Below are 14,691 nucleotides of genomic sequence, written 5' to 3'. Positions count from 1 at the left end.
TAGGAATCACAATCGACCGCCACCCATCTTGAATAGTTTGGGGGATCGATGGTTTTTCTTACCTGCGTCCCCGTTCTCTTCGCCCATTGGCCAGCGTGGAGGCGAGAGGGAGCCGCTCGCTCAGTTCCTTCTCTTGGCGGGTTTTGGCATCCAGGTAGGACGAGTCGGAGCCGCCGATCGAGTCGGAGGGGGCGGGGTGGTGGTAGTGGCGGGATGAGGGGGGAAACCCATCGCGGTGCAAGAACGGGAGGGATCTCTCCAAAGATCACCTGCAGAGATCACTGTCGAAGGCCTTCCGCTTCTGGGTCTCTCGAGATTGGCGCATCGGTGCTATTTCTGCGATGGTAGGTGGGGCAGGCGGTGTGTCTGTATCAGGGTTTTGTGTTTTTTTAATTGCCCAAGTCATTCAGGCTTTAGTTTTCTTTGTTTTGAGTTAATAATCTTAATTGCAATTTTTCAATTAAAAACAGCAACAATAAAACAAACAGTACAACATACAAAACAAGCATGGACATCACACACATGTAAAATATAATTCCATTAATACAGCTTTATGCCATCTTAATTCCCTTCTCATTTCCACATTTTTCCTACTTATGGCTATTGTTACATACCCAAACGTTTCCCCCCCTATTCGATACATATACACTGTTACCTATTATAGCACAATTTCATATTCTTATTCCAGAGTGCCCAGCAAACCTGGAAACAGGGAAATCAGAGAAATCGGCGGTTTGGGAAATATCAGGGAATTATCAGGGAATTTGTGGAAAAAAACAAAATAAATCAGGGGGGGAAACCCAACTGTATTAAAATGTTTAAAAGTCAGGGAAAAATCATGTAAAAAAAAAGAGAGATCATGCTGCCTGGCAGAGTCAAGCAAAAACGAGCATAACTGTGGCAACAACTTGCTTACTCAGCTACCGATATTTCTCCATGGCTTAGCCGTTTGGTATGATGTCATCTACGGCCGTGCCTTAACTAGATCACAAGATACAGGGAAATGTCAGGGAACTATCAGGGAATTTCAAAATGCTTTCCCCCTGGACACCCTGATATATATCAATATGATGTTATAATGTACACAAGGGAACTCACACATCATTTTCTATTCTTTTCAGAATTGCTGCGTCATGATCATGACTGAAAGTGTTGATTCTCTAGTTATGGTTTCCAGCCAGGACCTCTGGACTGAAATCTGTTCATCTCTGCCACATCCAGATCAGAATGAAGAGTCCAATAATGCCTTTGCAGATTCCTTTGCAGATTCTTATGTTCACGTGATGGAGAATCAGATGGAAGTAACAGGACCCTCTCTACAAGTGAACGAGAAGCCCTGGGCACCATTGAAAGATTCAGAGCTCTACTTGGCATCTTTGGGTCAGTATTAAAGTATTTTCTTTTTTTTTCTTTTTTTAAAATAAATTTCTTTATTAATTTCCAAAATTTTCCCACAAATTACAATAAGTCCATAAACAATTCTACATCTACTTGTTTACATTGATTTCCTATTTGTGCAATACAATAATTACAATATTTACAATATTCTGTGTCTTTATTTCATTTTCTCTTTTTTTGTTTTCTATCATCAATCCATTGATACCAGTTTTCCCATATTTGATAGTATTCTGAGGTTTTTTTTGTCCTGTTAATTTTATAGTTAATTTGTCCATTTCTGCACAGGCATAGATTTTAATTATTAAGCTTTCAGTAGGTGGGTGATTCTTCTAACATTGTGCAAATGTAAGTCTTGCAGCTGTTGTAATGTGCAGAGTCAGGTATTTGGTGTTTTTAAATATTCCAAGTAGAAAAAATTCCAGAGTGAATTCTACCTGTTATTTGTTGCAACCAATATTGTATTTTTAGCCGATAATTTCTCACTTCGGGACATAATCACTACATGTGAAAGACAGTGCCCTGCTCTTTTTTGCATTTTCAACAGCTTGGATTTTAATTTGGATATACTGTATTTTTGCTAATCTTGCTAGGGCCAAATACCAATGATAGAACATTTTGTAAGGGTTTTCTTTGTAAGAAGCTGGTTTTGTTAGTTTGTAATTTCTATTCCAAATTTTTTCCCAGTCGGCCAGGTGTATGTTATGCCCTATGTTTTTTTGCCCATGCAATCATAGATCCTTTAACTATATCTTAAGCTCTTTCAAATTGTAACAGGTAGTTATAAAATTTGGAAATAATTTTATCTACTGCAAGTATTTTCTAATCTAGGATTTTTCACAGGAGTTGATTCTTTCTTCCACCTGGATGTGTGTGACTTTGAATCCTATAATTCCAGCTACAGCTAATGATATTATTGGGGGCATCATATACAACAGAGAATGTTGAATTAAGGGGGTTTTAAGTTAGTTTTTAAGGGGTTTTAAGTTAGTTTTTAGTATTGGATTTTTACTATATATTGTTCATGTATATTGTTCATGACTGTTGTTAGCCGCCCCGAGTTTTCGGAGAGGGGCGGCATATAAATCCAATAAATTGAATTGAATTGAATTGAATCTACCTATACGTAAACTATCTTTTTTGATACATATTTGTATATAATTTTAAAGCACTGTTTTTAAAAACTTGACAACTTGACAGCCATCATTATGAGTGAGGAATCCTGGGAATTGAAATGCACACATTGTTTAGAGTTGTCAAGCTATTAAAAATACTGCTTTGAAAGATTATGCTCAAAGACTTTAAGCTTGATACAGATGCACTTTATAAACAGTACATCTGTGAGGTTCATCTGTGATTATTGTACTTTCATGTTTTTCTGGATATTGTCCGATATCCACATCAGAAAGATTTCTATTTTATTTTTAAGCTTTGTGACAATAAGCTATGTTGTATTTTTCTACCTGAAATTTTACAGAACTGGGAAAGAACAACCACAGCCTATTTTATCTAATTTGGGTTGTTTGATGAAACTCTGTGAGAAATATAAACTGCAGTTATCGTCTTCTTCAATAATTTATGTGTTGGGAAAAAACCAGAAATCTAATCTATCCGTTAATTGGGGAAAAAAGAATGGGCATTCTTAATGCGGATGAAATTCCTAAAGAATATAAATATTTCTATACCACTTTTTTCCTGCCTGCTGTGCATGTAATCATGTCCGTTTTCTCATGTGAAATATTGGTAGGAATAATCATGAGCCATGATCCTTAAAGGAGAGTAAAACCCTTTCTTCTTTAAATATAAATGCCACTTCAGTACACAGGTTTCTAAAAGTTTATTCTGATTTAGATTTGGGGCAGTTTAAATTTAAAAACAATGGCTTGGCCCCTGCTGATATTTTTTAATCCAGTCCCCAACAAAATAAAGCTCTGATATGAAGCTTTGACATTAAAAGGGTCTCTCAGAGTATGCACACTGTTAACATGGTTACAATTTATGCAAAATCTCCAGAGTTGAACTGAACATTGCTCACTTTAACCTGCCCACTGGTTTTCATTTCTCTACAGGGTGCATTCTTCCTTCATTACTTTGTTTCTTTCCTCAGAGAGAAGATTAATGAGAATAAAGGGTTTGTCTCAGGAAGTGACATCCAAAGATATCCTGCATACACTTTCTCAGGCTAAGAAAGAAAGTTGGGATAGGTTTCTGCAGGAGAAGTCCGAATCTGACTTTTATATGGAAGGAACGGATTCTGATGAGAGGTAATACTTGTGTAATAAATATTTTATACATAATACCTCTTTTAAATATTTATCTTGTAGAAATTGCAAGAATTATGGGAGAAAGGATATTCTGGGCATTTATTTATACTGTTGGAGCTTCTGATACCTGTTGTGGTTCATCCTGAGCTAGATCAAAGACCAGCTGCGTCTCTGCTGACTCCATGCCCGGGGGAGGCTGAGAGTGGAGAGGAGAGTTCTTTGCAGTCAGACAGTGCAGACAGCAGTCACGGAAGTGAAGGTGATGCAAGGCCTGGGAGCCTTGCACAGCAAGTAGCTGTGATTCCCTGGAGTCCCTGGATGATGACGCACAAGCTATCATTAGTATGCGGCAGAGACGCATAGCTCAAAGGAGAAATCAACTGCATAGATATTATCAGCGTTGAATGAGGAACACCAGGGGGTTGGGTGTGGTCCTCATTATCAGGGAAGGGTTTATAAGGCATGAGAACCATTCCGGCAGCGTGGAGTGTTATCAAAGTGGAGTTGCTGTTATCTGCATTTTCTCTCAGCGTTTTTGTTCCTGGCTCGTGGCCCAGCAGCCTTGTGTGTGTCTGTTAGCAACAGCCTCGTCTGGCATTAAGGATCCTGTGTTTCTGTATGAACAATTGCCTTTGTGTATCTATTTGGAGTTCCAATGTTTTCCTGATCTGTAAGGACATTTTCTGTTGGCTTCTTTTCTCTTTATCATTATAAAACTGTTTTTGGATTCAACCAGTGTGTCTGGCTTATCTTTTTGGGCTGGTCATAGCCTCCGGAGTGACCCAGACAGAACAATACCTAAGAATGTTTCTAGTGATAAAGAGAAAAGAGAAAGATAAGCTTGCTCTCAAATACAGAAAAGAGACATTTTGACAAGTGAAGAAAGAAAAGAGATGGCTAGGAAAAAAAGCCAAGACAGTACTAGTTGGGAATAGATGCGAACTGTAGTTAGATCAAAATGCTTATCTTTCATCCCTCATCTTTCATCATATTCTTCCTAATCCCTTTTCTTACATCTTCTGCCTTTTAAGTTGTAGGATTGATCTGAAAGCAGTTTAGTCTGAGCTTTTTAGAATCTACTTGGAGAGTCCCTTCGGCTTAAGAAAAGTGCTTTAAATAATGTTAGCTATATTTAAATTTCTGCTGCGTTCTTGTCAACTTTTGACAATAACTTGGTAAAGCTATTGACTTTATCAAGTCAGATGCCAGTGGCAACAGACAGACCGTGGAGTGTCAATTTAATATTCATTCAATTGATCCTCCTTGAGACCAGTTCTCCAATAAATTGTGCTTGTGGTTGTAGCTTCAAGATTCAGCTACAGATTTTTTTTTTGTTCTTATTCAATAAAAGTGTCAACAACACACAGTGTGCATCTGCTGTAAAAAAAAAAGTTAGCGATAATAAAAAATGTTACTGAAAAATAGAGCTGCTAATATCATAATGCCTAAGTATAAATCAATAACGTGACTGCATTTGGAATGTTGTATGAAATTCTGGCTACTACAACTCAAAAAAGATATAGAGGAGTTAGAGAAACATAGAAACATAGAAGACTGACAGCAGAAAAAGACCTCATGGTCCATCTAGTCTGCCCTTATACTATTTTCTGTATTTTTTTTAGGATGGATATACGTTTATCCCAGGCACGTTTAAATTCAGTTATTGTGGATTTACCAACCATGTCTGCTGAAAGTTTGTTCCAAGCATCTACTACTCTTTCAGTAAAACAATATTTTCTCACATTGCTTCTGGTCTTTCCAAAGGTTCAGAGGATGATATCTAAGATAATCAAAGGCTGGATAAACTGCCCTCTAAGGAAAAAATGTGACATTTATGGCTTTTAGTCTAGAAAGGCTGCAAATGTTGAGTTATGAATTTTTTTTCATGGTGTGGATAAAGTGGAAAAGGACAAGCTGGTTTTCCCATTCCAAAAATACTAGAACCAGAGAAGACCCTGTGAAATTGAATCCTGGAAGAATCAGAACATTATTCAATGTGTAATTAAACTTTGGAATAGTCCTGCAAAAATATGGTGTTGGCTATCATCTTGGCAGGTTCCAAAAAAAGAATTGGACCAATTCATGGAAATCATGGTTTTCCATGGCTACTAGCTTTGATGGCAGGAGGGTTGCTTCTGTAGGCCATTTGCTAGAAGACATCCTTGTGCAGTTGGTTAGTCACTGTGAAGATAGACTGCTGGACTAAATGGGCCAGGGGTGTTAACTTGCAGGCCACTGTTTATTGTATTGAGCTTTCCAGACACTCAAAATATCTAAAGAGACATTGAGAGATGAAATAGTCAAAAGATCGAGAGACGAACCTTAGAAATATAAAGGAAACGAAGTTGTGACTTTGAAACAGATCCCTAGGGAGAGTAAGATATCAAAGAAGATACTAAAGACTGAAAAGAATGAGTACTGCACAGATTTCCCATGGAGGTAAAAACCAGAAAAACAAAGAACAACCTTGATCAAACCAGTAGTGATAGAAAAAAGTGGTAGAGAAGGATCAGGGGAGACATAGAAACATAGAAGTCTGACGGCAGAAAAAGACCTCATGGTCCATCTAGTCTGCCCTTATACTTTTATCTTCGGATGGATATATGTTTATCCCAGGCATGTTTAAATTCAGTTACTGTGGATTTATCTACCACGTCTGCTGGAAGTTTGTTCCAAGGATCTACTACTGTTTCAGTAAAATAATATTTTCTCATGTTGCTTTTGATTTCCCCCCCAACTAACTTCAGATTGTGTCCCCTTGTTCTTGTGTTCACTTTCCTATTAAAAACACTTCCCTCCTGGACCTTATTTAACCCTTTAACATATTTAAATGTTTCAATCATGTCCCTCCTTTTCCTCCTGTCCTCCAGACTATACAGATTGAGATCATTAAGTCTTTCCTGATACGTTTTATGCTTAAGACCTTCCACCATTCTTGTAGCCCGTCTTTGGACCCGTTCAATTTTGTCAATATCATTTTGTAGGTGAGGTCTCCAGAGCTGAACACAGTATTCCAAATGTGGTCTCACCAGCACTCTATATAGCAGGATCACAATCTCCCTCTTCCTGCTTGTTATACCTCTAGCTATGCAGCCAAGCATCCTACTTGCTTTCCCTACCGCCTGACTGCACTGTTCACCCATTTTGAGACTGTCTGAAATCACTACCCCTAAATCCTTTTCTTCTGAAGACATGATAACAGTATTACAATACTTGAGGGGCTGCCACACAGAGGAGGGGGTCAGGCTGTTTTCCAAAGTACCAGAAGGCCAGACAAGGAACAACGGATGGAAACTGAACAAGGAGAGGTTCAATTTGGAAATAAGGAGGAACTTTCAGACAGTGAGAGCGATCAACCAGTGGAACAGCTTGCCTGCGGAGGTTGTGAGAGCTCTAACACTTGAGACTTTCAAAGGGAGATTGGACTGCTATTTGTCCAAAATGGTGTAGGGACTCCTGCTTGAGCAGGGGGCTGGACTAGATGACCTTTAAGGTCCCTTCCAACTCTAATAATAATCTAAAAAAGAACAGAAGAAAATTCCCCGATACATCCCTAGGGAGAACTACAGTACTTACTCAATAGTTAGTAATGCTTTTAATTGTTCCATTCTTACTCAGGGTCATATGACCCACAGTTGTCTTGTTACAATATTAAGGGATTGGAAAATTCCTAAAGTTATATTTTACATGTTTTTGTACCTTGTTTTATTTATCTACAGTGTTACGTTTATAGCCTTTCTATGTTTTAAAAAAAAAAGTCAGGGCATTTAATCTTGATTCTATCCCTCTGTTAATGCAGCCTAGAACGGTGTTGGCTTTTTTGGCAGCTGCTCTGCACTGCTGGCTCATATTAACTGTAAATTGTTGTCCACTAGGACTCTAAGAGCCCTCTCACAGTTACTACTACTGTGTTTCCCCGAAAATAAGACACTGTCTTATATTAATTTTTGCTCCAAAAGTTGTGCTACGCCTTATTTTTGGAGGGTGCCTTATATTTCTCAAATAAGACAAATTCACAGGCAGAAAAGCTGACACTCCCAAAGAAAGTGTACTGTATGGTACACTGATTACGGTACGGTAGCTATCAGTATGGCACCCACACACACAAAGGACGGCACTTATATGGTACAACAGTATATTCCCGCTATTGCAGCTTCTGGCCACCAGAGGAACTACAGTCTATGCACTGTAGTGGAGACTGTAATGGCGGTGAGACAGCAGCAGACTGTGTCTACTGTACTGGATGGTACAAAGCGATGGAAGGAGCCAGCAGGGGACGCCACATTATTACGGTACCGCTATGAACAGCTTTGAATGGTACCGTATTTTTTCCACCGTACCGTATGTAAACTTGACTACGCCTTATTTTCTGGGGGTGCCTTATATTAGCAAATTCTGCAAAACCTCTGACATGCCTTACTTTCGAGGTACGTCTTATTTTCGGGGAAACAGGGTATTGAGCAAAGTACCACATGTATAGGCACCCTATTATCTACGCCTGTCTTATTTATTTACTGCGAACTGCTCTTGTAACTTTTCTCTCCTGCTTCTTCTCAGTACTTTAGAATACTTGAAACGTTGGCTACAACCAGAGAAGGTGGCAGTCAGCAGCGAAGAAATACAGTATCTCATCCCTCTTGGAGCTCCTTCTGAGAAGCAAGAGACCGGAGAAGATGAAGACCCTGCGACTGTAGAACAGTGAATGCGCACAGATCTCGCCTCGAGCGCAGATGACTGTGGTCACTTTGGGCCAAAATGCCAAAAGAAGGATAGAGTTTGATTGAAATAGACCTTGAGGATTTTTTCTCTCTCCACCAATGTACCGTTTCTGATTTCAAGGCATATAACGTTGCAGATTTAAACGAATTGCATGTCATTTGTTAAGGCGACGAAACGTGGTAGGATAACTTGATTTGGCAAACAGGTTTAAATCCTCTTTCCCTCAAATGTAGAGTGGATTTTGTATTGAAATGAGCATCTGTGGATATATCCTTAATAATACTGCTCTCAGAAAGTATAATTTCCTCATTGAGAACTTCCCTGATTTACCCATGCTTCCCAGCTTGGGGAAAAACCCTTTGAAGACCTGTACTTTTTGCCCTGGGAAGAAAATATCTACCACCATTGTTTTTTGGCTAAAGCTGAGCCATGCCACTGCAGTTACACCCTTTGTTGGACTAAAACACACAAGAAATACTGGGTGGGGGGTGGGCAGAGGAATTGTCCTACTTTATGTAGCTTTTTTAATGTTATGGCTATTTGTTTTTTTCATTCATTTCATCGAAGGATTGACACCATCTTTTCGATTTTATTTTATTTTTTGCTTTGGGCTAATAATTATTCACACATTTTCTTCTTTTTTATTTCTTTTGCTGCAAAAAGGAGAAGGCCATGCATAATGAAGAAAAAAAAACCAGAGCTGTCAGTTGAATGATGAAGACAAAGTTTGATATAAGGGCATAACAGTGCGAGTTTTTGTAATAACCTTACCATTTCACTTTTTTTTGGAGGAGGTGGGAGCAAAGACTGCTAGGAGGTCATTCTCCCATTCAGTGCTGTAGCATAGCTTTGGACTTTCTACCTCCCTCTTTTTTTTAATCACCAAGCATTTATAGCAGAGGTCTTCAAACTTGGCATCTTTAAGACTTGTGGACTTCAACTCCCAGAATTCTGACTGGCGAATTCTAGGAGTTGAAGTCTACAAGTCTTAAAGTTACCAAGTTTGAAGATCTCTACTTTATAATTTTTGCTTCCAATATTCTAATCATTGGTTTGCTGTCTACTATAGGCTGTGTTGAAGATATTTTTTAAAAATTATCTTTTTTTCTTTTCTATTTCCATGGAAATTATCGTTAACAGCTGAATATAGAAAAAAATTGAGGACAGCCAGTATCTGAATTTCTTTGTTTACCAATTGGCAAAGTTAGGTAGTCAAAGGAGAAAAACAACTTAATTTTAAGAGAGTGCAACAATTATTTGCGTTGGTTTAGCTGTAAGACAGCACATAATTAAATTGGGGAAGTGATTTGATCCTCCCACTGTGAGGTTTTGTTCTTTTTTGCACTGAAGTTCTCAGCTGAAATTCTGATGCCTGTTTAAATGCATGTCATTGTTATTTTTCTCCAAAATTGTAGAGATACCTTGTTTTATGAAACAGATCAGGAAATAAAAGTTCACCAAATGTATTAGACAATTTGAGATGTTTACACATTATTTCTTTACTGAATTGATTTCAAATGTAGCCTAACTGGATTTTCTGAATCTGGTAATATAATATGAATAGTGGATTGTATAGTTTGATTTTGTTTTGTCTGTAATCTAAATATTGTCTACTTGCAATAATTAAGACTATTTGAAAGTTGATTGTGATATTTTCTGTCTCCATCCAGTGAAAATATATATCCTTGTGTAGTTGAATTTGAGGTGATTTGGTAAATGTTTTAGAATAGAGATGTGTTTTTTCATAGAGAAAAGAGCAAAAATGAAGCATGTAAATATTTGTTTATGTTGTTAATCATGGCACCGGACCAGATTATCTCAGGGACCGCCTTCTGCTGCACAAATCCCAGCAACCAATTAGGTCCCACAGAGTGGGCCTTCTCCGGTCCCGTCAACTAAACAATGTCGTTTGGCGGAGCCCAGGGGAAGAGCCTTCTCTGTGGCGGCCCCGGCCCTCTGGAACCAACTCCCCCCAGAGATTAGAATTGCCCCCACCCTCCTCGCCTTTTGTAAGCTCCTTAAAACCCACCTCTGCCATCAGGCATGGGGGAACTGAGATACTCTTTCCCCCTAGACCTTTACAATTTATGCATGGTTTGTTTGTTTGTTTGTATGTATGTTTGGTTTTACAAATAGGGTTTTTTAGTTGTTTTAGTATTGGATTTACATGCTGTTTTTTATTACTGTTGTTAGCCGCCCCGAGTCTACGGAGAGGGATGGCATACAAATCCAATAAATAAATAAAAATAAATAAATAAATAATCAAAGAAAGAAACCCCAATTCACAAACATTAAAAAAAAACTCACCCTCTTCGCTAATGTCATTGTGTGTATATAACGTATAGTTACATAAATTGTGGGGCGATTGCCCTGGCTATTTAACCTGAAACCACGAAACCTGTGTGCAGTGAATGCTGCAAACGGGTGCATGCAACCAATCCTTAGAAAAGAAAAGATTGTTATGGATATTTCTATGTGGACCTGATATTAAATTGTCACTGCTTTCAGAAATTCGTGCGAGGGCAAATAATTTAGAGTTGTAAGGTGGATACCAAAGTAGGAAGACGCTAAAGGTCCAGGTGTTAATGTAAAAAAAGGCAGGTCACCTACAGTTATGGGAAACACTGCTTGAATTCATGTGAACCAGCCAATAATAATAATAATAATAATAATAATAATAATAATAATAATAATAATAATTTATTAGATTTGTATGCCGTCCCTCTCCGAAGACTCGGGGCGGCTCACAACAGTAATAAAAACAGTATAACAATGGAACAAATCTAATAATAAAATATATAAAAACCTCAACAATTAAAAACATGAATGTACGTGAATGTTGCACAGCTTACATGAATCAGAAACTGGCAAAGTGAAAGGACACCCTGGCACCTTTGTGCTTCTCATTTCCATAATGAGAACATTTATGGTAGAATGGAAACTGTAGGCACACTACTGGAGGTGGCTTGTTTGAAGAACGTTTGAAAATGTAAGCAAAAAAGGAATACAGTGTTCCCTCGATTTTCGCGGGTTCGAACTTCGCGGAAAGTCTATACCACGGTTTTTCAAAAATATTAATTAAAAAATACTTTGCGGGTTTTTTCCCTTATACCACGGTTTTCCCCACCCGATGACGTCATATATCATCACCAAACTTTTGTCTGCCTTTAATAAATATTTTTTTTTAATAAACTTTAATAAATAAACATGGTGGGTAATAATCTGAATGGTTGCTAAGGGAATGGGAAATTGCAATTTAGGGGTTTAAAGTGTTAAGGGAAGGCTTGTGATACTGTTCATAGCCAAAAATAATGTATTTACTTCCGCATCTCTACTTCACGGAAATTCAACTTTCGCGGGCGGTCTCGGAACGCATCCCCCGCGAAAAGCGAGGGAACACTGTAGATATAAATGCTTATGACGTTTACATTACAGTACTAATTGCAGTTGTGCATGATTTATGGCTAAATGTAAAAGACAGAGCAATTAATTAAGCAATTTCCAAATTCACTGGGAAATTGTTATCTTTATAGACAAGTCAACTAGGACTCATTCAAATGATGAGTGGGGTGTGGTTTAAGATATAAGGTTAGTATTAATAACAGCAATTAACACAGAAACATCAATCGAAATCCCCACGTGGATCATTATTTTGTGTCTTCAGAATCCTTGATATTTAAGCCAAGAATTTTAGAAAGTATGGTAAAATGGCTCAACTGATATTTGCTAACTAGAAATGTTTAGAAGTATATTATATTCAAAATCATAACTTAACTGCAATCCTTGAGTTATCATCCTAATTGAGGCTGCGAGTTTGGACGTAAGTCGTGACGGCTGTTGAGTAGTTCACGTGGCCATACCTGACCTTACAACCTTTCCGTAGCAGTCATTAAATGAATGCTATAGTCCATTGATGGTGAACCTATGGCATGGGTGCCACAGGTGGCACGCAGAGCCATATCTTCTGACACGCGAGCAGTTGCCCTAGCTCAGCTCCAACGTGCACATGTCTGCTGGCCAGCTGATTTTTAGCTCGCACAGAGACTCTGGGAGGGCGGTTTTGGTTTCCAGAGAGCCTCCAAGGGGATGGGTGAGGGCGTTGTTACCCACCAAAGTCTCCAGGGAAGCCTTTGGAGCCTGGGGAGGGCACAACACGAGCCTACTGGGCCCACCAGAAGTTGGGAAACAGGCCGTTTTTGGCCTCCAGAGGCCCTCCTGGGGGCGTGGGAAGCTGTTTCCGCCCTCCCCAGGCATTGAATTATGGGTGTGGGCACTCGCGCATGTGTGATAGCACACACACACGCTCTTGGCACCCAAGGAGAAAAAGGTTTGCCATCACTGCTCTAGAGCCTGAGGAGGGTGAAAAATGGGCCTATCAGGCCCACCAGAAGTTGGGAAACGGGCCATCTCTGGCCTCCAGGGGAGGGGAGGTCATTTTCACCCACCCCAGGCATTGAATTATGGGTGTGGACACGTGCATGCGCAATAGCATGCATGTACACACTTGCAGCAGCCATGGGAAAAAGGTTTGCCATCATTGCTATAGTCATTGAACAAACTCATTATTTGCTACAGGGCGTATTTTGATGGAAACTGGAAGCAAATGTTGGTTTCCAACAAAAATGTCATAAATTGTGGTCTCACAACTAAGGGATGCTGCAAATGGCCATAAATGTAACTGGTTGCCAGTTGGCCAAATGTGATCATGCGACCATGGGAAGGCAAATCTGGGTTTTAAGTCCCTTTTGGAGGCGTCTGTCATAACGTGGAACAATAATTAAGCCAAGGACCACCTACAGTGATTGTAGAAATGCCTGCTAGCTAGTTAGGAAAAGATGTCAGGAATCTGCCTTATACATGCATCCATCCCAAAGATATTTCTGACGCGTGGAATCCATCAAATGAATTACTGTGATGGCACTGGCCATGAAGATGCTCAGAAGCTACAGCTGGTCCAGAATGCAGTGGGGTGAGCAGTGATGGGTGTGCTTGAGTATGCTGGTGTGACACGATTCTGCAAGCTGCACTGGTCACCACTTGACTTCTGGATGCAATTCAAGCTGCTGGTTATTGTTTATAAAGCTTTGCGTGCCATATGGCCTTATTATTTGAGGAACTGCCTGTTGCCAGCTCCTTCTGGCTATCCAGGGTGGTCAGGTGAGATAGTCACGCTCCACGTCCCCATGTAAGTAGAATCACCCTGTAGGGCCCAGGCCTTCTCTGTCATGGCACCTGTCCTTTGGAATGATATTGGTCTATCCTGGCCTACGCAGCTTGAAAACAAAGGAGGAATCCACTCATTGATATTTTCAAATGAGTCTTTTTATACACTGCTCAAAAAAATAAAGGGAACACTTAAACAACACAATGTAACTCCAAGTGAAATCAAACTCCATTTAGGTAGCAACACTGATTGACAATCAATTAATAATAATAATAATAATAATAATAATAATAATAATAATAATAATTTATTAGATTTATATGCCGCCCCTCTGTGAAGACTCGGAGCAGCTGTGTGCACATTCAACTTCGCACAGAACAAAGCATTCAATGAGAATATTTTATTCATTCAGATCTAGGATGTGTTATTTGAGTGTTCCCCCCCTTTTTTTTGAGCAATATATATAAAGTCCCATTTTTACAAGCTGAAGTCATGTATGTGATATAATCTTGGCCAGTTTCTCAGCGAGGGTAATTAAGATATAAAAGTTCCCCCGTGAGGCTGCTGCCAAAGGTCAAAGCTACTGGTGCATTCCTTCATGAGGTAAGAATTCTACAGTTTCACAGACTTACTAATTACAGTTTCCCAGCCTCTCAGCAGACAGGGCCCTATTTCTCCAAGGATTTTTAGCAGGAAAATAACAGGTGGCTAGCGTAACCTGGCTGAGACCTCAAATCATCATCTGACTTCATTGCAAAATGTTGTAACTCTGCAGTCTACATTGGTTGCCGATCAATTTCAATTTCCGGTCACAATTCAAAGTGTTGGTTATGACCTATAAAGCTCTCCATGGCATCGGACCAGAATATCTCCAGGACCGCCTCTTGCCACATGAATCCCAGCGACCGATTAGGTCCCACAGAGTTGGCCTTCTCCCGGTCCTCTTGACTAAACAATGTCGTCTGGCGTGTCCCAGGGGAAGAGCCTTCTCTGTGGCGGCCCCGACTCTCTGGAACCAGTTCCCCCCGGAGATTAGAACTTCCCCCACCCTCCTTGCCTTACGTAAATTCCTTAAAACCCACCTTTGCCACCAGGCATGGGGGAATTGAGATATCTCCCCCGGGCCTATACAATTTATGTATGGTATGT

The 14,691-nt window shown here is 39.6% G+C and overlaps 1 protein-coding gene across 3 annotated transcripts; it reads left to right on the top strand.

Annotated features, from left to right (window-relative positions):
- Positions 1 to 26: 26 nt before the first annotated feature.
- On the top strand, positions 27 to 9,852 carry CCDC32 (coiled-coil domain containing 32). 3 transcript variants are annotated; one of them, XM_070756845.1, is made up of 4 exons: positions 27 to 154; positions 1,122 to 1,380; positions 3,503 to 3,659; positions 8,217 to 9,852. In XM_070756845.1, the coding sequence occupies exons 2-4, from the start codon at positions 1,134 to 1,136 to the stop codon at positions 8,359 to 8,361; spliced, it is 549 nt and encodes a 182-aa protein (XP_070612946.1). In that variant the 5' UTR covers positions 27 to 154; positions 1,122 to 1,133; the 3' UTR covers positions 8,362 to 9,852. The 3 variants fall into 3 exon arrangements, with proteins under 3 accessions (XP_070612946.1, XP_070612936.1, XP_070612955.1); XM_070756835.1 differs by lacking the exon at positions 27 to 154 and adding an exon at positions 216 to 344; XM_070756854.1 differs by lacking the exons at positions 27 to 154; positions 8,217 to 9,852 and adding an exon at positions 216 to 344 and having other exon boundaries at positions 3,503 to 3,663.
- The last annotated feature ends 4,839 nt before the right edge of the window (positions 9,853 to 14,691 follow it).

Source organism: Erythrolamprus reginae, chromosome 1, assembly GCF_031021105.1.
Source record: "Erythrolamprus reginae isolate rEryReg1 chromosome 1, rEryReg1.hap1, whole genome shotgun sequence".
NCBI lineage: Eukaryota > Metazoa > Chordata > Lepidosauria > Squamata > Dipsadidae > Erythrolamprus > Erythrolamprus reginae.
The sequence above is the reverse complement of the archived record's forward strand: the minus strand, read 5'-3'. Positions and strand labels throughout refer to the sequence as shown.

Bases quoted from the DNA above. Each gene is read 5' to 3' on its own strand.
- CCDC32 (XM_070756835.1), top strand. The intron at 1,381-3,502 runs GTCAGTATTAAA...TTCTTTCCTCAG, and splicing joins GCTCTACTTGGCATCTTTGG to AGAGAAGATTAATGAGAATA. The intron at 3,660-8,216 runs GTAATACTTGTG...GCTTCTTCTCAG, and splicing joins GGAACGGATTCTGATGAGAG to TACTTTAGAATACTTGAAAC.